This window comes from Abramis brama (assembly GCF_963993115.1).
Source record: "Abramis brama genome assembly, chromosome: 16".
In the NCBI taxonomy this organism is placed as follows: Eukaryota; Metazoa; Chordata; class Actinopteri; order Cypriniformes; family Leuciscidae; genus Abramis; species Abramis brama.
In genome coordinates this window covers 34,686,844-34,710,505 of record NC_139978.1, presented here as the reverse complement: position 1 = coordinate 34,710,505, position 23,662 = coordinate 34,686,844, and the positions used below count along the sequence as shown (strand labels likewise).

General features: G+C 41.0%; 1 protein-coding gene and 2 long non-coding RNA genes across 6 annotated transcripts in view; 2 read left to right on the top strand and 1 right to left on the bottom strand.

Annotated features, from left to right (window-relative positions):
* Positions 1–58: 58 nt before the first annotated feature.
* Positions 59–23,662, bottom strand: part of LOC311098492 (4-galactosyl-N-acetylglucosaminide 3-alpha-L-fucosyltransferase 9-like) — a 37,004-nt gene continuing 13,400 nt past the window's right edge. For 2 of the 3 annotated variants that reach the window (XM_084138724.1, XM_084138722.1), the window contains exon 2: positions 59–1,755. In XM_084138724.1, coding sequence (XP_083994850.1) covers positions 635–1,747 — 1,113 coding nt within the window. In that variant the 5' untranslated portion in view covers positions 1,748–1,755 and the 3' untranslated portion in view covers positions 59–634. Of the gene's footprint in view, positions 1,756–4,438; positions 4,549–23,662 lie in introns of those variants that run through there. The other variant, XM_084138723.1, reaches the window with a different exon arrangement.
* LOC311098493 lies at positions 4,911–10,578 on the top strand. Its single transcript, XR_014609492.1, has 5 exons — positions 4,911–5,050; positions 5,162–6,807; positions 6,981–7,091; positions 7,308–7,433; positions 7,767–10,578. It is a non-coding gene; the product is annotated as an uncharacterized lncRNA (long non-coding RNA).
* On the top strand, positions 21,256–23,017 carry LOC311065932. 2 transcript variants are annotated; one of them, XR_014602996.1, is made up of 3 exons: positions 21,256–21,546; positions 21,941–22,065; positions 22,199–23,017. It is a non-coding gene; the product is annotated as an uncharacterized lncRNA (long non-coding RNA). The 2 variants fall into 2 exon arrangements; XR_014602995.1 differs by lacking the exon at positions 21,941–22,065.

Sequence of the window (23,662 nt, the reverse complement as noted above, 5' to 3'; positions counted from 1 at the left end):
TTAATGGTTTTATTAAAATATTTGTTTTTTACACAAACCATTTTTTTTTTTTTTTTAAATTCAATTACAGACAAATACAATGCAAAAAGTACAAGACAAATATAAGGCATTGTGGTACAGTTCAGAGCATTAAAAAAAAGAGTAACAACTATATTTTAAAATGAACGTATGTAAAACAATTACAATAACATGATAAAGTGCTATAATATTATGGCAGTTACATGAATTTGAAAAGCATTAAATTTGTATTGTTTTTATACATTTTTTATTGTGTGAGCTCATGTTTGAAGAGGTTTCAAAGTATATTTTGAGATCAGTATTATAAAAGGTAATATTTGGAGGGTTTCTTTTGAGTTATGATTTTTAATGTTGATTAATAGAATATACAAATTTGTGTCTGGGGAAAATACGTTTTTGATAAGATTTTGATTAAATAAATGCAAACACACTAAAAATCTTTCAAAAACATTAAAAATCTCACTGACCCAAAACATTCTGAACAACCTCCCGAGAGAAATAACATTTATTAACTTTTGCCAGTTTTATTATCCAAATTTACAAAAGAGCAAGGATCAAAACACTATAAAAATCATCAACATATGTAACAAACTCCACAATCATAGGTGATCATCGATTAATTGAAATACCATTCATAGAGATCATGAATTTCTTTATATTCCTTGTGTGTAGCTATATAATCACAAGCAGTGCATATGGGCAGATCAAACTCCTGCTGCTGCAGTAAATGAGGAGTTGGAGAGAGATATTTCCTCCAGTTAAAGAACCTGCCATATGCTTCTTCGTCCTTGTCCAGCTGAAGCAGATATTCTGCTAGTGACTTTGCATCTGGGAAGTCATTCACATGAATGAAGGCATCGCCGGGAATAAAGTTTTCATAGTTTTTTCTGGGAGGACCCAGAACCACAGGGACGGTTCCTGCAGCAAGCGGCCCATTTATCTTCTCAGTGATGTAGTCCTTGTGGATGGAGTTCTCAAAGGAAAGGTAAAACTTGCAGCTAGCTATGGTAGGATAGTATTCCGTATGATCTAAAAACCTTGCATAAGCCTTTCCGAACATTTGCACTTGGATGTATTTGCTGAATTCTTTATAAAACTGGTTCCTTGTGCCGACACCTGTTGATTCAGCATTGTTACTCACAATCCAACACACCAGTTTGTCCTTTTTAGGGATTACAAACTCCTCATCTGGTTTCTTCCTGACAGTCAAATGCAACCTGGTGAAAATATCAGCATCTTGTCTGTAGCTGAGAGTGTGATTGAACAGGTTTTCCAGACCAGGTTTTTTCTGAGTGTTGGTCGGTGATTCTAGATTAAACCAAATCCACTTCTGGAACGGAGGACGAGGAGATGGAGGAAGGTTGGTCAGGTCCCAACTGATGGACTTGTGATAAATGAGGACAGCGTCTGCATCCCTGTAGAGAGATCTATTAACCGTCAACAGACAACTATCGATATTGAAAATATTTTTGCAGTCATTCAGGTCGAATCTGAAATCTTCAGGCCAGAACCACATCAGAAGAATAGGTTTGTCAATAGGTTTGTCTTCTGCTGCATCCGTAAGAGAGCTCTTGCTCGTGTCAGAGTTGTATTGTTTAGGAATAAGAAGTGGAGGTGGACAGTTGTTTGAAGGTGATAACCAAAAAAACACGATTATCAGAGAGATTAAACCTGCAAACGTCACTATTAGACTCAGACGACACAGCGATGAGCCATTTGTGATGAACATTTTCGGATCTGAGGAGAAGGACAAAAAGAAGTATTTGTTAATGAAAGCAAATAATAAAAAGAAATGTCTAAAAATAAATGCACATACAGTAAATTTCTGAAATTTCTGAAAATAACTCTGAGGTACACAATATATAGGAACTTTCATATATCATTATATGACATACTATCTGGGTTATGGGAACACAATGCTTTAATATGTTCCCTTAATGTACAGTAAATGTCTAGGGAGCAATTGAGGAGTTGCATTTAAAACAACATTTTAAAGTTTAAAAATACATCTTTCAACAGATCTCCGTTACTTTTAATTCATTTTACATTTTTCTTAAAAGAATATCCCTCTGGTTTTTCAATACAAATCTCATCCTAGATTAACAATAATGACTCAGACCATTATAAACTAAATGCATGTAAACACAACTGACAAAACTAGCATTGCAGATACTCAAGTATTTTTTCTACAAATTTAAAATTGTAAACAAAAAGTGGTAACACTTTAGAATACTGTATCTTACTTACTGCATAACTAATACGGAATTATTGAAGAACTAATAGGTAATTCTTCATTAACTACTTCTTCACTACTGTTAACTACTAAGGAACATGTGTTAACTAATCAGTATGTAATAGAATTTTATGATTGTGTTAAGTATCAGTTAGTTAATCAATAACTAATGAATTATGTCATATCTCCTGAAGAACTACTATTAATTATCTACTAATTAAGGTTCAAGAAAAATAACTTTGAAGTAACTACTAATGAACAGTCATATACAGTAGTTACCGGTACTACAATAATCCAGGTTTTTTTCAGTGGAGTGGTGGATGAAGTACACAAATCAAGAACTTGAGTAAAAGTACGGATACCCCAATAAAATATGACTTCAGTAAAATTATAATTAGGCCTATTAATTTTCAAATTACCTTAAAAGTAGGCTACAAATGTAATTAATTTTTAAAAAAGTAAAAAAGCACTGATCCTCTTCGAGAGTTCTCAGCACCGCCGATATGGTGCATTTCTTCGGCGAAATGCAGGTTTGTGTACATTTCATTTAATCTATAAAATCATTACTGTGCTGTAAATCATTTTATTTTGCAAGGCAATATACAGTACAAGGACGCGGGTCCGGGTGATTACACTTGGAATAGTTTTTATCTGAGTTCCAAGAGTTTTCAGATACGCAAAATGAACTGAGTTTTCAGATAAGCAAAATGAACACACGGATCGATTAACCGTGACAAAAACAAAATAAAATAAGATGTATTAAGAAATGTCCTTATCTGAAATAAAGGAAAATATCATGTAGTCATTGACATGTATTTTACAAAGGTTAAGATGATTACGTTAATAGTGTTTTTTTTTTAACAGTAAGTTTGATTTGAGTGGGAAGTATGTGGTAATTCTTTATTAATTACTAATGGGTTTCCTATATTTTCACTTTAGAATACTGTTTCAGGTTCTAAGTAATTCCTGAAGAATTATCTAATAATTATTCATTAATTACTAATAAGTTCCCTATATTTTCACATTTAGAATCCTGTTTCAGGTTAGATGTAGGCTAATTCCTGGATAATTATTCGGTAATTCTTTATCAATTACTAATGGGTTTCCTATATTTTCACTTTAGAATACTGTTTCAGGTTCTAAGTAATTCCTGAAGAATTATCTAACAATTATTTATTAATTACTAAGTTCCCTACATGTTCAGTTTCCCTCAGCCGTTGCCTCAAATACATGAATTTACTCAATGGCATTATGCTGAGCAATACAGACACACACCGTACTGTAATATAAAAACTAATCTGAGGTAAGGCATGGCACTTGAGTGGGGTTCCTTTCTGAAGTTTATTTCTTACAGAACACACTCACAAAACCAATTCATTAGTAGTTACTTCAAAGTTATTTTTCTTGAACCTTAATTAGTATATAATTAATAGTAGTTCTTCAGGAGATATGACATAATTCATTAGTTATTGATTAACTAACTGATACTTAACACAATCATAAAATTCTATTACATACTGATTAGTTAACACATCTTTCTTAGTAGTTAACAGTAGTGAAGAAGTAGTTAATGAAGAATTACCTATTAGTTCTTCAATAATTCCTTATTAGTTATGCAGTAAGTAAGATACAGTATTCTAAAGTGTTACCCAAAAAGTTATAGCAAACATGTTGTCATCATCAATAATGTAAATATACCCAATCCAACTACATTAAACCGTTAGATCAGAAAAGAAAAGCAGGTTTGTCAAGTTCTTCCACGGGTTACTGGCAGATGAAGCCGCATAATGTAATCGCACAGAAATTAGACCTTCTCTTAAAACAAAACGCAACAGTAAAACAATCCTCATGCAACATTTAATGCCATGACTATGATATTTGAAGACTTCCTGCACCAATTTAACACCCTTTAGAGGCCTTCATTTGTGGAAGAGCCTTTTTAAGGCATCTAGGCTATAATAGCAACAGCAATGAACGTTAATCATCATCTTGAACATTTTTAATTGCTACATGTTTAATCTTTATCTTGAACATGTTTAATAGTTACATTCTCTTTTTAGTAGACTCTTATTCAAACCAATGAATGAATAACAAACCATATCAAACGATTAGCTTTAATGTTTTATATTTTAATTGATAAGTATAAAAATATATTTTTGGAACGAATACAGATAATTTATTCCTCACCTGTTTGGCAAACCTTCAAAAACAAGAAAATGCAATGTGCATTTCTGGGTCATGTACGAATCAATTGTGACACTAGCTGAAAAGACGGTTACGTAGATTCCTGTTAAAACAGTTTCCTATTTGTCAACATTTCCTACTCAACATTGAGGAAGAAGCTGACGGAACTGAATAGAGCATAAGTACACGAAAAACCCAGAGTGCAAGTAACACAATACATGGACACAATGTCTCGTTTGCTCACTTGTTTTGTAACTGACATATAGTGGGGAAGAAAAGAAAAAAACTGCCAACCTATTATTGTCATAGGAATATTTGAAAAGTGTTGTGTTACTGGCTCCTACACTGTAATGGGTTTCTGTAATTTGAACAGTATTTTACTGTAATGAATATATGTATACAGTATGTTACTGTAAACAGCAAAGGATTATGGGAAAATACATGGTCACTACTGTAATTCTTCCCTACTGTATATCAATTTACAATAGTGAACTTGCCCGCGAAAAACTGACCAATGGCAAGAGAGATTTCTTTTCAAGTGTTTTTTATTTTTTTATTTGACGGGTGAAGTGGCAGTTAATGCACGGACAAAAGATCATCTAACTCACCAAAAAGGTTAGTATATTATTTCTATTTTATGTAAAACAAACATTTTCAAATGTTTTTACTTATGTTAACAGCAAACTAACATGATTTATCGTTTTGTTTTCGTCTGAATGGTTTTAGTGCCTTTTTTTCCTGACTGTCCGTCAGAATTGTTTTGGTGCCTTACTGTCTTTTTTCCTGACTGTCGGCCGGGTTGCTGTCACGGTGATAATATTAACTGGTGAGTAAGTTAAGTTCACCTATATTAGCCGAAATATTCTTTAGTTAAAACGAAAAAAAAAAAAAAATGTGTGTGTGTTCCTCTGCCTCTTTAACGCAAGTTAGCACATCAGGAGGGCGGAGTCGTCGGTAACTTAACGTTAACCGCAGCGAAATAACGTGAAATACTGAGGTGAAGTGAGATAGACGAAACCCTTGTTTAAGTGCGGGTTTTAATTTCAATATTTTCACGTATATGCTTTGATTTATTTTCAGGTTTGTGATCTGGATAATGTCATCTGCAATCTGCAACGATGGAGGTGTGTGTTGGAGCCTTTTCATTGCCGTCATTATGAATAATAGGGTACTATCAGAGCCCGTCTACGGAGAGCCTGCCCACTCCCTATTAAGTCCTATTGTACCGAATTTTGGTTGTAGTTTCACCAGAGTTCCACTGGGGGCGATCGCCATGAGTGCAAAATGAATGGGAATCTATGGGGCTAGACGGCTAAATTTGTCTCTTTCACCCGATTGCCGTTGAGAAATCTCAGATTTGAGTGTAGGTTTTGCAAGTTCAACATGGGTTATAGGTCGAAAGTTGAATGAACGAGTACTTTCGATTTCTTACAGGTTGAGTTGTTGTTGCCCATAACACGCTAGCATTCTGCTAATGAACGCTGATTGGTTAGTGAAGGACTGATTACGACCAGAGATACCGCTTGATGGCATCGTGGCATCCGAAGCGGGACCAGAAACAAACAAAACAAAACCTTGTCTAGCACGTGTATTTACCTGTGTCAGCTGTGTTGTCGATGCCTCGAGAGAAAAGAAAGTGCAGAGCGCGAAAGCACCAAAGTGACTGAAGGATTGCTGTAAAGCAGTATCTCTGGTCGTACGATGTGTATGACGTCATTGGCACTTTTTTAAGCAAATAAGTGACTCTAAAAAATCTAACACCCAGCAATGTGTCATTTCTTTGCATATCCTTTCAAATACAACATTCAAATTACTAGACAAAAAATTATATCCTGAGAAAAGTGGATTTTGGTTGGTATAGCGCCATAGACCTCCATTCATTCTGCACTCGTCCTGTGAGCGCCCTAATATGGAATCAGAGTGGAACTGCAACCAGTTCAGAAGCTGGAAGTGTACTGAGAGTGGAACTTCTCGCCTTATTAGACATTCTCTGGTACTATATGGTTATCCGGACCACACCTGACCACACGTGACCACAAAAGCCCATGGTCTTATATAATAGAAAAAAAAAAATAACACATGAATGTCAATGGGGACCAGTAACTGTTTGGTTACTCATGTTCTTTAAAATATCTTCTTTTGTATACAGCACAATAAATAAATTAATAGAGGTTATGAACAAGTTGTGGGTGAGTAAATGGTGACAGAATTTACAATTTTGAGTAAACTAACCCTTTATCCAACACCATTGTTAATTTCATCTTTTGTTTTATTTTCAAGTTTGTGGTCTGAATTATGTCGTCTGCAATGTCGGAGGTGTATTTTGGAGTCGTTTTTTGTGATTGCCTTCGTAACGGTGATAACATCTACAGGTGAGTAAGAGGACATCAACTAAATTAGTTGAAGTGTGCGTTAGTTAAGCAGGCAAACATAACTGCCAATGAAACCAATGGAAGGGGAGAAAACAGTGGTTTACCAGGCAGCAAAGTTAAAGTGCTTTTAAACAATCATCCCTCAGTTTCTGTTCTTTATTTTGAATTTGCAGCAGCCATTCCCTTCGGACTGTACATCACTGCTGACGCACTCCACTAATACACAGAATGGGTGTATAGAATACACCCTGACGTTGGAGGAGGAAGAGGAGGAGGAGGAAAGGGTTAGCAATATACCATTATCAATATAGCAAAGTTTTGCTAACTAATATTTTTAATGTTGTTTAATTGATTAAAAACTATAAACACCATACAACATCATATCTTACCTCATCTTCACCCCACATGTTATTGTTGTTAGTAATAAGTTCTGTTACTGTATTTTAGTTTTTTCTGTAAACTATAACACTAAAAGGCTGCTGTGACTTTGTCTGTTTCAGGAGAGTCTGTTCTCTAAGCAAAAACATGGATGCTGACAATGAAGGGCAGAATCATCATCCAGTTACAACAGCTAACAGACAGCATTCTTCAGCATTAGCTGTCTATTTTGTCGAATGCAGAATTAGGTCAACCAAAATATATATTTTTTACTTTACATTTACATGCATGCATTTGGAAGACACTTTTATCCAAAGCAACTTGCATTGTATTTAAGGTTAATGTAAGTTATCCATTCCCTGGAAATCTAAGCTACAGGAATATATTGAAAAAGAATGAAGCTTTAATGATTTTAATGTAATGGATTATGAGGTAATACCATCCCTGTAGGAGCATTCAGAATCAGATGTAGTGCTTTTATTAACGTCAAAGTACATGCAGCATCAAGTTTGAGAGTTAGGGAAAATTCTGCCAACACCGGTCTGAAAAAATAATATATTTTTCCCTGCTTGTGCTTGCAGGTTCATTCTGAGAATCAACCCTGATGGCACCAAACACCAAAGGCACAGATCAAATGGAAATCTGGAAAGGTCCAAAGAAAAACAACAGCCTGAAACCCTCATTGTTTCTCATCAGAGAGCTTATCAACTTTGACTGGCAAAATTACTGAAATGTAACAACACAAACTGACTTTGACTGTATTTTATTATTTTAAGGCCTGTTTTGCTTTTCAGTGCGTGTACGTTTTTGCCATGCTACAGATACAAATGGTCCCCAGGAGATTAATTCTATGGACTTTGGTGATGTTGCCTTTTTTTTTTCTTCAGCTAGAATTTTTTTCTTCAGCTTTTTTTTTTTTTTTTTAAATATGAAAATTAAAATAAATAAATAAATAAATTCAATACTAATACTGTAAATGAAAATACGGTAATAATACTGTAAATGCAAGTACAGTAAATGGTACAGTATACTGTAAGTGAAAATACAGTAATAATACTGTAAACATTTTACAGTAAATTACAGGCATCCAGCTGCCAGTAAGTTACTGTAAATTTTACAGCAACCTCTTTACAGTGTAGCTTTTTGTTCTAAGCTTGGCACGTTCAGTTAGTAGCAGTATAGCTTTTTTAGGCTATCTTCATGGCAAAAACTGAGTTATCAAATTACATTAGTTGCATAAATACAATAAAATGAAAACCTTACTAAACAAGTGCAGACACTTTTAATTCAATTGCATTGAAGCCTACGACTTTTAGCCTCAGTGGGGAGCGCGGGGCACAACCTAGCACATCTTGGTTTTGGCCCAATTATTTAAAAAAATAATTAAGTTAGATTAATCTTTTTTTTTTTACACAAGCAGCTGTTGGATTACATTTTTATTAAATGTTTAATTTAGTTTTTCCACTGCAATAGTATCTAAACTGATAAAATTTAGTAGACTGATTTCAGGTGATTATTGAGTCTCCAGCAAGAGTCTCCATTCCTGCCAGACCTGTTTTCTCTATTGTGTTTTAAATGAGTCAGATCACTTGATTCTCACCTTTCGGAGCCCAGACGTTGAATAGTTAGGTTGAATGACTTTCACTGAGAATCTCACCTTTTGTTCTGCAAATGGCTTTCGGACCCAAATGGCTCTTGGAGCCTTATGCTGATTGAATTAGGATTGGCCAGACCCTCACAGTCTAGGGTGTTACCTTAACCTGTATAATCATTTACATGCTTTGTTTGAATTTGTCTCCACCTCCAAAAGTCCCTCCCCCTTGGAAGGTATATAACTGTAAATGTATAATGTTTGAGTTAGATCATGTTGGAAGTTTCTACAGCCGCGTACAACAGAGTTCTCAATAAAGAATAACTTCTGTTGAACGCGATCCCGACTGTCTCACTGGTCTCTGCTTCGAACAAAGAAAACTTTACAACACAGCATACACATCTCTGCTACAAATGAACACTTAAAGTTTTTTTCTAGGACCTACCATTTTCATACAGTTGCACTGAAAGTGACAGAACAGGCTATATTCTTAATACAGGGGTTAAAGCGAAACAAAATCTTTTAACTGAATTTTTCCTGGGGCAAACCACATTCCAGCCCGTCACACACCCAGTTTAAGAGCAGTTTTTCTTCTTGTAATGAGTATAGTGAGTACATGCTTTACCTTCACAAATGAAATAAAGAACATTTGCATTTAAAGAAAGGCCATTTTGAACTGTTTCAATTATTTACACACTTTATAAAATTTCAATGTTTTCAATCTAATGCTTTTACAAGACTTGACTCATTGTGATGTAGTCATACAAATAATTAACCATTTGCATAACTTTAACACAAGTTTTTATGTCTCAAATAATAAAAGCCAAAAGAGCTTTTGCCGAAAAGTGAGCTAATACCACAAACTATACATAATATAATATGTTTTGTTTTGTATAAAGCCTTTCTTTAAAATGAATTTCGTTTTGTATAAATTGTATCTTAATTTTAATCGATGTTTCATCAACCAATTGTCTAGATTTAATAAATGAGAAGCAAATATAGCAGACTATATAATTAGGACATGGAGACGCCAGCGCAATATAGCATTGCATGTGAACTGGAGTGAGTCCATTATAGTAGAGCTACTCCTCTAACGAAATCCAAATTTTGAGTAATTATTACTGTGGAATTATTTTTTTATGAAGCTTTGAACTTGGCACTTTACACAATGCACAATGAGCCCCTTATTGCATTTTCTGGCCATTTCGTGGTGCTGTTACATAGCCCGTTACATATTAGTGTGCCTTTATATTTTTACAAAGGCACGATTGTTACGAACTGCTCCGAGACTCGAAGGTAAAGATCCAAACGCAGCTTTATTTAGGGGTAATCCAAAGAACAAGCAATAGGTCATACACTGGAAGGCAGTCCAAACAAACAAACAAAACAAACAAACAAAACAGGCAGGGACCAGAGGCAAGAGAGTAATCCAGGGACCAGAGGCAAGAGAGTAATCCAGGGAACAGGGCAAGATATCCAAAAACCAAGAGACACAAAACCAGGGAAAAACGCTCAGAAGTGCAGTGCAACAACATACAAAACTTCGCAGTGAGTGATGGGGTGAACCAGGCTTATATGGGGTGAACTAAACAAGAAGATGAGATACAGGTGAATGTGATAATGAGTGCTGATGAGTCCAGGCAGAGAATGATGGGAGATGTAGTCTGTGAGTGAACATGAGAGTCAGGTGTGGAGTGCCCTCTGGTGGCTCTCAAGGGCACTCCAGCTGGTTATCGTTACAACGATATAACGCTGATATCAGTGTTATTTGCATTTAAACATTTTTCATTATTCTTTTATTCTGAAAATGGACATAAAAGTAACACAATCCCTTTAAAAACGCGAAAAAGAGAGAAACCGCACAGTCCCTAAGTTGAGCGTCAATAAGAAGCCAGCAAATGCAGAAGTTCGTGTCATATAAAGTGGAACGGACAGCGTCAATAAGTAAATAACTCACACTTTATCAAAGACTAACCTCTGTGGTGCAGTGACTCCTAAAGCTGTATCCTGTAGCAAACACTTGGTTGGAAGGGTTGAGTTTAAACGTACTCGGTTACTAATGTAACCTCGGTTCTCTCTAGAAGAGGGAACGAGTATTGCGTAAGTAGCTTACGCATCGGGAAAGTCTTCTTTCTTCGAGATCTGAAGCCAAAAAATTATCCTTAATTTTGTATTCATTGTCAACGCAGTGCAGCAGCCGACAGACCTAGGCAGGCTAAATAAGCGTGCTCATTGGCTGCTCGGCTGCAACTGCTTAAGCCTATCGGTGAGCGCTCTAAACGCGGCAACCAATGAGGGCGCTTCGCGCCCTCCACACCCTTCTAACCGTCAGAATGGGCGTGGCCAGCGTGTATATATTCAGCGCTCACAGGCTAAAATTCTGGTTTTCGCAGTCTGAAGCGCAAAAGCTCGTGGCGCGACACGGCAGGTTACGCAATACTCGTTCCCTCTTCTAGAGAGAACCGAGGTTACATTAGTAACCGAGTACGTTCTCTTACGAGAGGTTCTCTCGTATTGCGTAAGTAGCTTACGCATCGGGAACCCTTTGTCAACGCCGTGTGCGCCGAGCATCCAGCCCATGAATCCCAGGGGAACCGGGGAAAACACTCTGCTGGGAAATGTGGCCGGTCGGAGAGACGGGCCAGCGCAGTACATGCACTTCATGCAGCATATGAAATAGAGCGGCGCGGCCGGTCTATAAACATAACAGTACAAACAGTAGGGCCGGCGGAGCGAGCCCATACAGTACATAAGCACTCATAAGGGTAGGAGAAAACGACATAGTCGGTCTCACATGAAGAGAAAAATTCCCGTGCGGCAGAGAATAATGCGGGCGGCCAGCAGCGCGGGCCAGCACCGATAACAGCGCGTAACGGGAAATAAGAAACAGAACGGATCAGCCGGTCTGAGTCAAACACTTCACCCTGAGTAGTTACCAGAATAGCGCCAGCATATGAACGTAGTCTGCACACGGGAGCTGGGCAGAGCATACATGTCACTTATACTGACAATATTTTTGCCTGTAGGGCAGGAACTTCCAGGTTATAAAACCTCACGAATGTTGACGGGGAGGCCCAGCTCGCCGCCATACAAATGTCGTGGATAGAAATTCCGCTGGACCAGGCCCACGACGAGGCCATGCCTCTAGTGGAATGGGCTCTGATGCCCAGAGGGCACTGCAGGTGTTTGGAGGCATAAGCTGCTGCTATCGCATCCACTATCCACCTGGACAAGCTCTGCTTCGAGGCGGCAAGACCTTTGGTGCGTCCGCCGAAGGAAACAAAGAGCTGCTTTGAACACCTGAAAGCGGCGGAGCACGTGATGTAAACTCTCAGCGCCCGGACAGGGCATAGGAGGTTATCACTGTCCCCACTATCGGATGCTGGCAGAGCCGAGAGGGAAATAACTTGTGCCCTAAACAGGGTTCCAATCGCTTTGGGGATGTAACCGTGCCTCGGTCGGAGAATGACTTTCGAGTCATTCGGCCCGAACTCGAGACATGCAGGGCTAACAGATAGCGCGTGCAAATCACCCACTCGTTTGACTGAAGACAGAGCTATCAGAAAAACGGTTTTAAGCGACAGATACTTTAAATCCGCGGATTCAAGCGGTTCAAAGGGAAAAGCCTTTAGGGCCGCCAGGACCAAGGACAGATCCCACGAGGGAACCGAGGGGGGCCGCGGGGGATTCATCCGTCTAGCTCCTCTGAGGAAGCGGATAATGAGCTCATTCCTTCCCATTTCCCGGCCGCGCGTCGTCTCAGCGAACGCTGTAATAGCGGCTACATATACTTTGAGCGTGGAAGGGGATCTGCCCTTTTCCAACAGCTCTTGTAAGAAGGAGAGCACCCGCGGGACCCCGCATGCGCGCGGATCCAGGTTTTGAGTAGCGCACCATTTAGAAAACACCGACCATTTAGACGCATAGAGCCGTCTCGTGGAGGGGGCTCTCGACTGTGTGATCGTGTTCACGACCCCTTCTGACAGGTCAACGGGTATCCGTTGATCACCCATGCATGCAGCGACCAGCGCTCTGGATGGGGATGCCAGATCGATCCAGCGGCTTGGGAGAGGAGATCCTTTCTCACCGGGATCGGCCACGGGGGTGAGTGCGACAGCCTCACTAGCTCTGGGTACCAAGTTTGGTTTTCCCATCGCGGGGCTATAAGCAGCACTGAGTGGTGCGTTTCTCTGATCCTCGAAATGACCTGTGGCAACAGGGAGATCGGAGGAAAAGCATACAGCGGGAGGCTGGGCCATGTCTGGGACAGCGCGTCCTCGCTCTTCAAATTAAAACTTCAGGCATTGAGCATTGTCTTTCGACGCAAAGAGGTCGATTTCCGCTCTGCCGAATAGGCGCCAGAGAAACTGGACTGTCTGGAGGTGCAGAGACCATTCTCCCGGGGGAATGTTGTCCCTGGACAGTCTGTCTGGACCGACATTCAGGTGGCCCGGTACGTGCGCGGCTTTCAGCGAGCGGTAAGCCCACACGAGAAGGCGTTCTGTCAGCCTGCACAGATTCCTGGATCTGACACCGCCCTGTCGGTTCACATAGGATACCACGGACATGTTGTCCGAGCGGACTAGCACATGGTGATCCCGTATGAATGGGAGGAAGCGCCTGAGCGCGTTCTCGACCGCTATCATCTCCAAACAGTTTATGTGGAGGCATTTTTCCCGGTCTGACCATAGGCCAAAAGCCGGTTTGCCCTCGAACAGAGCGCCCCAGCCTGAGGTGGAAGCGTCCGTCGAGATAATTTTGCGGTGTGAGATAGCTCCCATTGTCACTCCCCGCTGGTACCAGTCGACCGCTAACCAGGGCTTCAGAGCTGAAACGCAGCTCTGAGTCACTCTGATGCGAATACCGCCGGAAGCCCATGCTCTGTGAGGCACTCGGGCATTCAGCCAGCGTTGTAGCGGGCGCATTCGTAAAAGACCCAGCCGAAGCACTGCTGCGGCTGAGGCCATACAACCCAGTAGCCTCTGAAATGTTTTGAGAGGTACGGTGCTGCCCGGCCGGAGGGACGCGGCCAGGCGTCGAATGCAGCGCGCGCGCTGTGTCGACAGGTGGGCCGTGTACTGATATACCTGACCGTCGAAGGCGAATGGCAAGAATGGCCTGTGACGGGGTATTATCAGGATCTGAAAGCACGCGTCTTTTAGATCGAGAGATATAAACCAGTCCCTCGGGCGAATTTGCGCGAGAATTTGTCTGGTTGTGAGCATTTTGAACGGTCTTCTCATAAGAGCCTCGTTCAAACGTCTCAGATCCAAAATTGGTCTGAGTGCTCCGTCCTTCTTGGGAACGAGGAAATAACGGCTGTAAAAGCCCGACTCGCTCATGGAAGGGGAAACCGGTTCCATAGCCCTTTTGCACAGAAGTGTAGCTATTTCTGCTCGAAGTAGATGTGCTACTTCCCCATTCACTCTGGTCTCGATACGCGCTTGAAAGCGCGGAGGGCGGCGAGCGAACTGCAGAGTATAGCCCTGTTTTACTGTGCTTAGCACCCGTTCTGATGCGCCTGGAATAGTTTCCCACGCTTTTGCGTGTGCAGCCAGGGGCAGAATGGCCTCCGGGCTCCGATCGCCGCGCATCGCGGGCTCGAGAGCTCGAAACGGAGGGGCGGGCGCGGCGCGCGCGCTCTTGGTGCTTAGATACGGCAGATCGCACGCAGCGATAGCTGGCCGTTTTACACACAGTGTCCCGGTGGCTTTAGACGGGGAACATAAAGTGTGAGGCGCGACGCGCGATGGCGGCGTCGGGGCGAAAATGTTCGTTAGTATGTGTGAGCGCTCGAGGGCGGGCACAGGAGTTACATTCAGGGGCGGGCGCGGCGCGCGCGCTCTTGGTGGTTAGATACGGCGGATCGCACGTAGCGATAGCTGGCCGTTTTACACACAGTGTCCCGGTGGCTTTGAACGGGGAACATATAGTGTGAGGCGCGAAAATGTATGTGTGAGCGCTCGAGGGCGGGCACAGGACTCACATTTAAAACATGACCGGTCGTGCGAGGCCGTGTGACAGAGCGGGCAGTGAGTAGGTGTGGGCACGGAGAAGTGGACACGTGACCTACTTTTAACACTAAAGCGGCTTTTGCCTGCTTCATGAGAGTGGGCTCTGTGAGAGACACGGGATGTATAGTGCTTGTGTACAGGGGTGAGCACAGAACGTGGGCACATTCACTGTACTAGAAACACATACGGCGTCAGCCGTGCAACCAGACATTATGCTCTTTTGACATTTTTCTGGGTTGCCGTGAGAACGGCGGATGCGCGCAGGCGAGCGGGTAGATACCGGCTCGTTGACTGCGGGGTAAACAGCTGCAGTAGCCGTGGCAACGGGGACTGACAGAGCGTTAAGCTTCGACGGTGGTCCAGCCGCAGGGCTGCGGGATTTAACCGTCTTTTCTTCTCTCGTGTTTAGACGCTCAAAAAATACTCGAGCACCCTGAGAAGGTGTGGTGCGAGGGGTGGGTTCGCTTTCTGTAAGTAAGAAAGACTGGCCGCGAGCTCGGAGAAGCAAGCAGCATAAATTTTATTTTCCCCGAGAGCTGGGCTCGAACGCGGGTCTCTCGCATGAAAGCGTATGATTCTGCCACTGAGCCACAGGGGAATCACATAGGCTTTAAGTTAGCGCGAGCATATAAAAAGCGACCTCATGTGTCGCGTCGGCGTTCGTTTGCAGGCGAGCGTGTGTTTAAAACAGGCTCGTTTACTGCAATAGTAATATTTCCAGTCGCCTGAACTTAAGAGGGGACTGAGAAATGTGTGAGAATTGGCGGTTGTCCAGCCGTTGCGAGACTAACACACTCTCTTCTCTTTTCGCCGGTGAGTGAGGCGCGTACGCTGAACGCTGCTCGTGACCGTCCGCTTTGTCATCCCTTGAACGGCGCAATCTGCGCGGCCCAACGAGGGAAAGAGCGGGCTTGTTTTCTGTATGTAAGAAAAACTGGCCGCGAGCTCGGAGAAGCGAACAGCATAAACTTTAACTGCCGCGAGAGCGGGGACCGAACCCCGGTCTCTAGCTTGACAGTCTAGGATTCCGCCACTGAGCCACAGGGGAGAATACATTAGTATCATGTCTTGTGACGGCTTTGCTTGCAGGCGAGCGTGTAATATAACAGGCTCGTATACTGCAATAGTAACAATTCCAGTCGCCTGAACTTAAGAGGGGACTGAGAAATGTGTGAGAATGGAGGTTATAGTCCAGGCCACGGCGGGACGAAAACACTCTGTTCCCCTTTCACCAGTGACGCGCGAGGACGGAGTAGCTTTCTTGTAACGTAAAGAGAGCTCAGACCGTCCGCTCCTGCCATCCCTTGTGAGCGGCGCAGTTTGCGCGGCTCGAACAGAGGGAGAGGAAACTCGCTCCGAGACCGTCCGCTCCTGCCATCCCTCGTGAGCGGCGTATTGCACGGCTCGAACAGAGGGAGAGGAAACTCGCTCCGGGACCGTCCGCTTCTGCCATCCCTTGTGAGCGGCGTACTGCACGGCTCGAACAGAGGGAGAGTACGGGTATCTATCACATTCTCCTCATCTCCTGACGCGGCGGCGGCGCGGGCAGAGCCGGCGGTAGAGCGGCCGGGAGGGAGAGGGCGAGAGAGAGCTCGAGGGAGAGGTTCCGGCGAGCTCCTCAGTCACAACAGTCTCCGGTGGTCGCTGCGAGCGGCGCTTCTTATTGCGCGGCCCGGCAGGGACAGGCGGAGCGACAGCTTGGTCGAAAGCTTCAAGTCGAGCCCGCAGGGTCGACATTGAAAGCTCTTCGCACTCGGAGAGTGCGGTGGCGGCGTGCCCGCGGCCCAGGCGGAGAGCGCAGAGAGGTGGCGGTCTCCGTTGCTGAGCGGGGCGCGGCACGAGCCGCAAAAACGAGGCGTTTTTACAAAAACGCCTCGTGCTCTTTTAGAGTACACACAGAAACAGTAATAATGTAAAGGATATGTCGCCGGATAGCGTAGCAGGCACGGATGGCTGAAGGCGGCGAAGACGGCCGGCTTCCTCAGGCGCTGTCCTAAGCTTGCTGGTCGCTGGTTTCAACGGCGGCGGCTCTCAAGATCCAGCGATGCGAAGAGCGTCGCTGAAGACAAGAAAATCAGAATTTTAGCCTGTGAGCGCTGAATATATACACGCTGGCCACGCCCATTCTGACGGTTAGAAGGGTGTGGAGGGCGCGAAGCGCCCTCATTGGTTGCCGCGTTTAGAGCGCTCACCGATAGGCTTAAGCAGTTGCAGCCGAGCAGCCAATGAGCACGCTTATTTAGCCTGCCTAGGTCTGTCGGCTGCTGCACTGCGTTGACAATGAATACAAAATTAAGGATAATTTTTTGGCTTCAGATCTCGAAGAAAGAAGACTTTCCCGATGCGTAAGCTACTTACGCAATACGAGAGAACCTCTCGTAAGAGAACTGAGTGAACACAGGTGTTTTGGAACAGGTTAGGTCTGTATGTATCAGGTTTATACAAGTTAAGGGGAGGAGCAGTGCATCTTCAGTTCAACACTCGGAGGAACAAACTGAACTACAAGACAGGTGTTACTTTAAGAGACAAAAGGCTACCAAAGGCGTGTTTATCAATCAGTTTTACTCTAATACAGACATATACATATATATATATATATATTTAAAATAAAATAAAATAATATAAAGAAGAGGAATTTAATTTTTTATAGATGACCATAGTCCTGGTTGCTTTGCGGTTTGAGAGTCCTTGCAATGTTTCAAAGTAAATCTTCATATCAGCCTTATAATGGTAAATGTTAGGAATCCTTTCAGACCATTTACATTTGTGTATATAAAACTTACCAAGTAATATAATAAGATTTAACATAAAAATGTGATTCTTGTCTATATCTTTATTGTCATAATAAAATAAAAAAACATCCCTTTTCTCTATGTGAATTTTGATTCCACTTAACACACAGCCCCTGTCTCCAGGTTACTTGTGTTCTTGTGAAGCGTCATCAGTCGATGCCCAAGTTGGCCTATTTTTTTATTATTTTTTTTCCAAGAATTTTATTGAACAATATAAACAACCATAAATGGCCTGGTACAAAATATGAAATGTCTTAATCAGACAACAGACAAGCACCATGTTGGTCATGCCAGCTTCCTAAGCTATTTTCAACAAACATAAAAGAGCAACAAAAATAAGTGTGTGTATATATATATATATATATATATATATATATATATATATATATATATATATATATATATATATATAAATAATATACATAATATATATATATATATATATATATATATATATATATATATATATATATATATATATATATAAAAAATATACAGACCCTTTCCAAAAAATGTGAATATCATGGAAAAGTTTATTTATAACTTCCATAGATTATAGATTCAGGGCCCACAACTTAAACGATTTCAAGTATTTAGTTGTTTATTTGCACATAATTTGGGCTTCCAGCTCATAAAACCCACGAAAAAAGGATTTCAAAAAAATTGAATATTACATGAAATCAATCACACAGTAATAATTACACAGTGATACCATGGTCATTGAACCAGGTTTTGGTTCTTTTGGCAGTGTGGGCAGGTGCAAATCCTGCTGGAAAATGAAGTCAGCATCTCTATAAAGCTTGTCTGCTGAAGGAAGCATGAAGTGCTCTGGAAATGTCCTGGTAGACGGCTGCGTTGAGTGGACAGCACAGTGGACCAACACCAGCCGATGACATGGCTCCCCAAACCAACACAGACTGTGGAAACTTCACACTGGACTTCAAGCATCTTGGATTGTGTGCCTCTCCATTCTTCCACCAGACTCTGGGACCTTGGTTTCCAAATGAGATGCAAAATTTGCTCTCATCAGAATAGAGGACTTTGTTAAATCCAGAGTCAACGCAGCCGTCTACCAGGACATTTTCAGAGCACTTCATGCTTCCTTCATTTTCCAGAAGGATTTGCACCTGCCCACACTGCCAGAAGAACCAAAACCTGGTTCAATGACCATGGTATCACTGTGTAATTACCCAGCAAACATTGGTCCGACGGCAACGTCGTGTCCCTGGCCAAAATTAGTCGCGGTAGGACGGCATAAATCGGTAAAAATATGTAACACAGAACATTTCCTAAAAATGCATTCAGATACATTTGTACATGTCTACAGTTCTCTGGGGTTGCATGTATAATTGCTATTTTGACTTTTAGCTATGTGTAGTTCAATATATAGTGTATTGGGTGAGAGGACGTCACCTGGCGACGTCTTTTACACGTGCATTTATAGTCCATCATGACCCTCTATGAAATCCTTGTGAAATATGCAAAAGCTGTGCTTAATCCTTGCATGGTTAATACTGCAATAATTAATTTAATTGCCCATAGTAGTTTTTAAGAGGTTGTGAAGACGTCCACTGACGTCCTTTACACGTCTAGTCAAGCAAGACAGAAAAAACCCCAAAAAGAAAACAGGAATTATCTTTATGAAATACACGATTTGTATACAAAGTAAATATATTTACTTTATCTTGTTTAAATAAATTATAATCACAAAGTGCCCAGTGTGGTTAAGTGAATGCAAAGCCACTGCATTTTAGTCATTATTTCAACCTGTTGTACCTGATGTATTCGTTGATATTTATTTATGGAATGTATGCATATATGTAAAACAGAAATATATCCGGTCACCATTTATGTCTGAGTTGGATGTAATTGCCAAAACTGTGCTGCCAAGATGTAACAAAAGATCTCGCGACATTACAAAATCCTGCGATAGGTTATGGCGCTTTTCCACTGCATGGTACGGCTCGGTACGGTTCGACTCGGCGCGGAACGGTTCGGCTCGCTTCGCTTTTCCACTGCGTGGTACGACTCGACTCGGTACGGCACGGTTCGGTTCGCTTTAGCTCGGTTGCTTTTCCACTGCAGTTAGTACCGCTTCAAAGTGGGTGGGACTGATCGTTATAGTTGCCGTCTCTACTGCCATGATATCATCATATTAAATGCGAATTTTTCATTCCGTGTTTCCCTATCCACTCCTCGGCAACCAACGAGAGGAACGTCTGCACCTCGTCCACTGACCACGATTCAGCCATTTCTTTTTTTGAAGTTTATACTTTTTTTTTTTTTTTTTTTTAAGCAAATACTTTTAAAACAGGCGCTACAGCGCTGGCTGTTGTCTACTGGCTATTTAAATCTAGCGGGTTTAGTGTCTCGTGTCATAAATACAATGACGCTGGTAGTGATGATTCTGTCTGACCAATCAGTGATCTGCAGTGTTTTCACGTCACATTTTAGTATCGGTACGGTACGCTTGGAACCTCAACCAAAGAGTATAGAAGTAACAAGAGGCGAAACTCCGTTGCAGTTTTGACAACAGCCACTAGGTGGCGCTTCGGTAGCGCGGCCGCCATTTTGGACTGAACCAACGGCTTTACCGTTAGCACAACTACTGTACAGCATTAACATTATGTCTGGAAATAATTGGAAACAAAGAAAACAGTGTTCTGCCATCAACTGCAACAACTACCAGTGTACAACCAATCAACTAGCATTTCATAGATTCCCCAAAGATCCAGAGAGGTAAAGTAGAAAAGGTTTTTATTAACTTTAAAGTGAGCTAACGTCAACGATAACAGGTGCTGTAACGTTAATGTAAGCTATCCCATAACCGCAGTAACAGTTTGCTAATGTTATGTATTTGGTCGAAATTGTCAAGACTCGAAATTGGCTTTTTAAATCGCATACTTTCAGAGATATATGAACACCTAACCTGGCAAATGACTGCTTTATTAATTCATTGTTATCACTAAATTAACCCTTTAACTTTTTTTCGCATAAACATGAAAATCACTATCCAAACTTAATGGTTGTAATTCAGGAATGCTTTGGAATTTAGACCTATGGTTGGTCTTGTTTTAATTTGTCAGATTATTGTTGAAGTGAAATAAATTATGAAAGTGAAACAGAAAAAAGTTATATAAGTTTGAGTTTATTAAAATGTACAAATTTAAAATATAATTATTTATATTTTATATAAAATATATATATTACAAAATATATTTTACTCTAGAACTGCAAGAAAATGAAAGCAAAAAATCTGAACAAGTTGTGTTCCACATTTTAGGTTGATATGTTGATATTTCGCTCCCTCACCCTTTCTGCCGTGTGCTCTAACGTTACACGGTTTGGAGCTGCGCGCTCTTGCTCGCTCGCTCTAGATTCCGGGTGATTTTAGCTAATTTGTGGGCATCAGGGAGCCGCTATCAATATGCGGGAGACTCCCGGATCTTCCGGGAGACATGGGATGTCTGCTCTAGAGATATTAAAAACTAGAAACTACTTTTTAGTTCATTTAACCGCTTTTGAATTTGAACCGGTATCGTTCAATTCTATGACAGCTGTGTTGCGTTCAGTCCAAGATGGCGGAGCTGCAGCTCTGCGCATGGGTGAGTTTGTTGCAATGGAACGTTCTATTGAGTTTCGCCTCTTGGTACTTCTATACTCTTTGCCTCAACAGAGGTGGTACCATTTAAAGCGAGCCGAAGCGAGCCGTACCGTACCGTACCATGCAGTGGAAATGCGCCAAAAGTGAGCCGTACTGAACCGAGCCGTACCGTACCATGCAGTGGAAAAGCGCCAAAGCGTGCCGTACCGAACCGAGCCGTACCGTACCATGCAGTGGAAAAGCGCCATTAGATTATCTCGCGAGATGTTAACGCGTTCTCCCCATAGACTCACACTTGGGAACATTGAAGTTTGAACAATCACGAGGAGAGGAGGAATATTATTAGAAATCTACTGTTGGGTACGTACATTTTGTATTATTAGATTAACGTGCTAGAGTTTTATTTGTTTGACATGAATGAACCGAAAGAAATGATGCCCACATTGTCAACTGAAATTGGATAACTGAGTTTGGCTAAAATTAGCTAGTAGACTTTGAACTTATACAACGGTACCATAAAGTATGTTTAATGATAGTCAAAGTTATTACTGTAAATTATTAATGTAGCCTTGTGAGAGTTTCTTTCAGAAAGTAAATTATCTGAAATAGAATGAAATGTTTAGCTGGATTTGAACATGTTTTCAGTAACTGCTTTAAAAATATTTTGTAATTTTAGAATTGCTAAACATGTCTATTCAGGGGACATCACAGCCCACCTGTCTTTATCAGAAATGTCCTGTTCACTTTCTCACAGTTACACACCTAGTTAAGGGTCTTTCTCAAGGGCACCACAGTGGTATTGAAGAGGCAGGGGACAAATGCTGTTACCCCCACCCCCCAACACCAATTTAAAGCAGAACATCTTTTATACAATAAAATGTAATGCATGTTGATTACCTTTTTCTAATGTTTAACGCATGATTCATTCATCTTGTTCCATGGTTTTGCATGTCATTTACCTAAATTTTTTATCTAAATTTTTTTTTTAAAGAAATATATTCTCTTCCCTTAGATGCTGTGAAGAGGTGGAGCCCAAATGCTACAGACTCTGAAATTGATGCAGCAATGGCAGAACACCTGAAACGCACTCCAGGAAGAGCTGGGGGTGGTGGATACAAAAAATGAGCCAAACAATGTGTTTAAGGGATAGTTCACCCAAAAATGAAAATTGTCATAATTTACTCAACCTCATGTTTCAAACCTGTATACCTTTCTATGTTATGCTAATCACAAAGATGTTTGGAAGAATGTTTGTAACCAAGCAGATGTCGCTTCCCATTAACTACCATAATCATTTTTTCTCCAATAATGGTAGTCAGTGGTTGCTCTATTTGCTTGGTTACAAACATTCTTCAAAATATCTTCTTTTGTGTTCAGCAGAAGAAAGAAACTCATACAGGTTTGGAACATGAGGGTGAGTAAATGACATAATTGTCATTTTTGGGTGAACTATCCCTTTATATAATAATTCAGTATTTTGTAATTGGTATTTTACTTTGGTTAACAAATCGAGAGCTTGGAATTATAAGGTTCTATCTCCGTTTGGGGTAGTTTATTGAGCATCAAAGTTTTTAAACTCAGTTTATTTTTTTTGAGATGGAACCTTTTTATTTTATTAATAACTGCTAACAAAATATTTTTTTTTTTTACAAAAATAACACCACACAGGCATTAATAAACACCTAATGGATCAGATTGTCAAAAACTCAATTTCGACCAAAAGTGGAGATAGAACCTTATAATTCTAAGCTCACGAAATGTTAAACATTGAAAAAAATAAAAGAGAAATTTTGTCTGTTCAAGATCAATAAAATGTTGTGCTAAATCAGAACATGCTTCTTTTTTGCTTATGTCCACAAATAATGTGTTCTTGTTTGTGATGTACACGTGATTAACACGTTTTATTGACGTTCAGGTCTGACTGGACCAATTTTGGACCTTTTTCAAGATGTGTAAACCTCAAGACTTGATTGTGTGATTATTTTATATGCAGGCTTATATATACACTTAAATTATGCAGCAACACATTTAAACACACAGATGATGACGCATTTAGACGTCCAGGGACGCGCAGAAAAGACGTGGAATTCACGGCCAGAAAAGACGTGGAATTCACGGCCAGACGACGTCAAAGACGTCGGTTCAACTTCCATTTTGGAACTATTTTTCAACCATGACGGGACGTCTCTGTCGGACGTCTTTTCAACGGTCATTAAACGTCCAAATGTTTGCTGGGTACTGTGTGATTTCATGTAATATTCTAATTTTTTGAAATCCTGTTTTCGTGGGTTTTATGAGCTGGAAGCCCAAATTATGTACAAATAAACAACTAAATACTTGAAATCATTTAAGTTGTGGGCCCTGAATCTATAATCTATGGAAGTTTAACGTTTTGAATGGAATTATGGAAATAAATAAACTTTTCCATGATAATTTTTTGGAAAGGGTCTGTATATATATATATATATATATATAT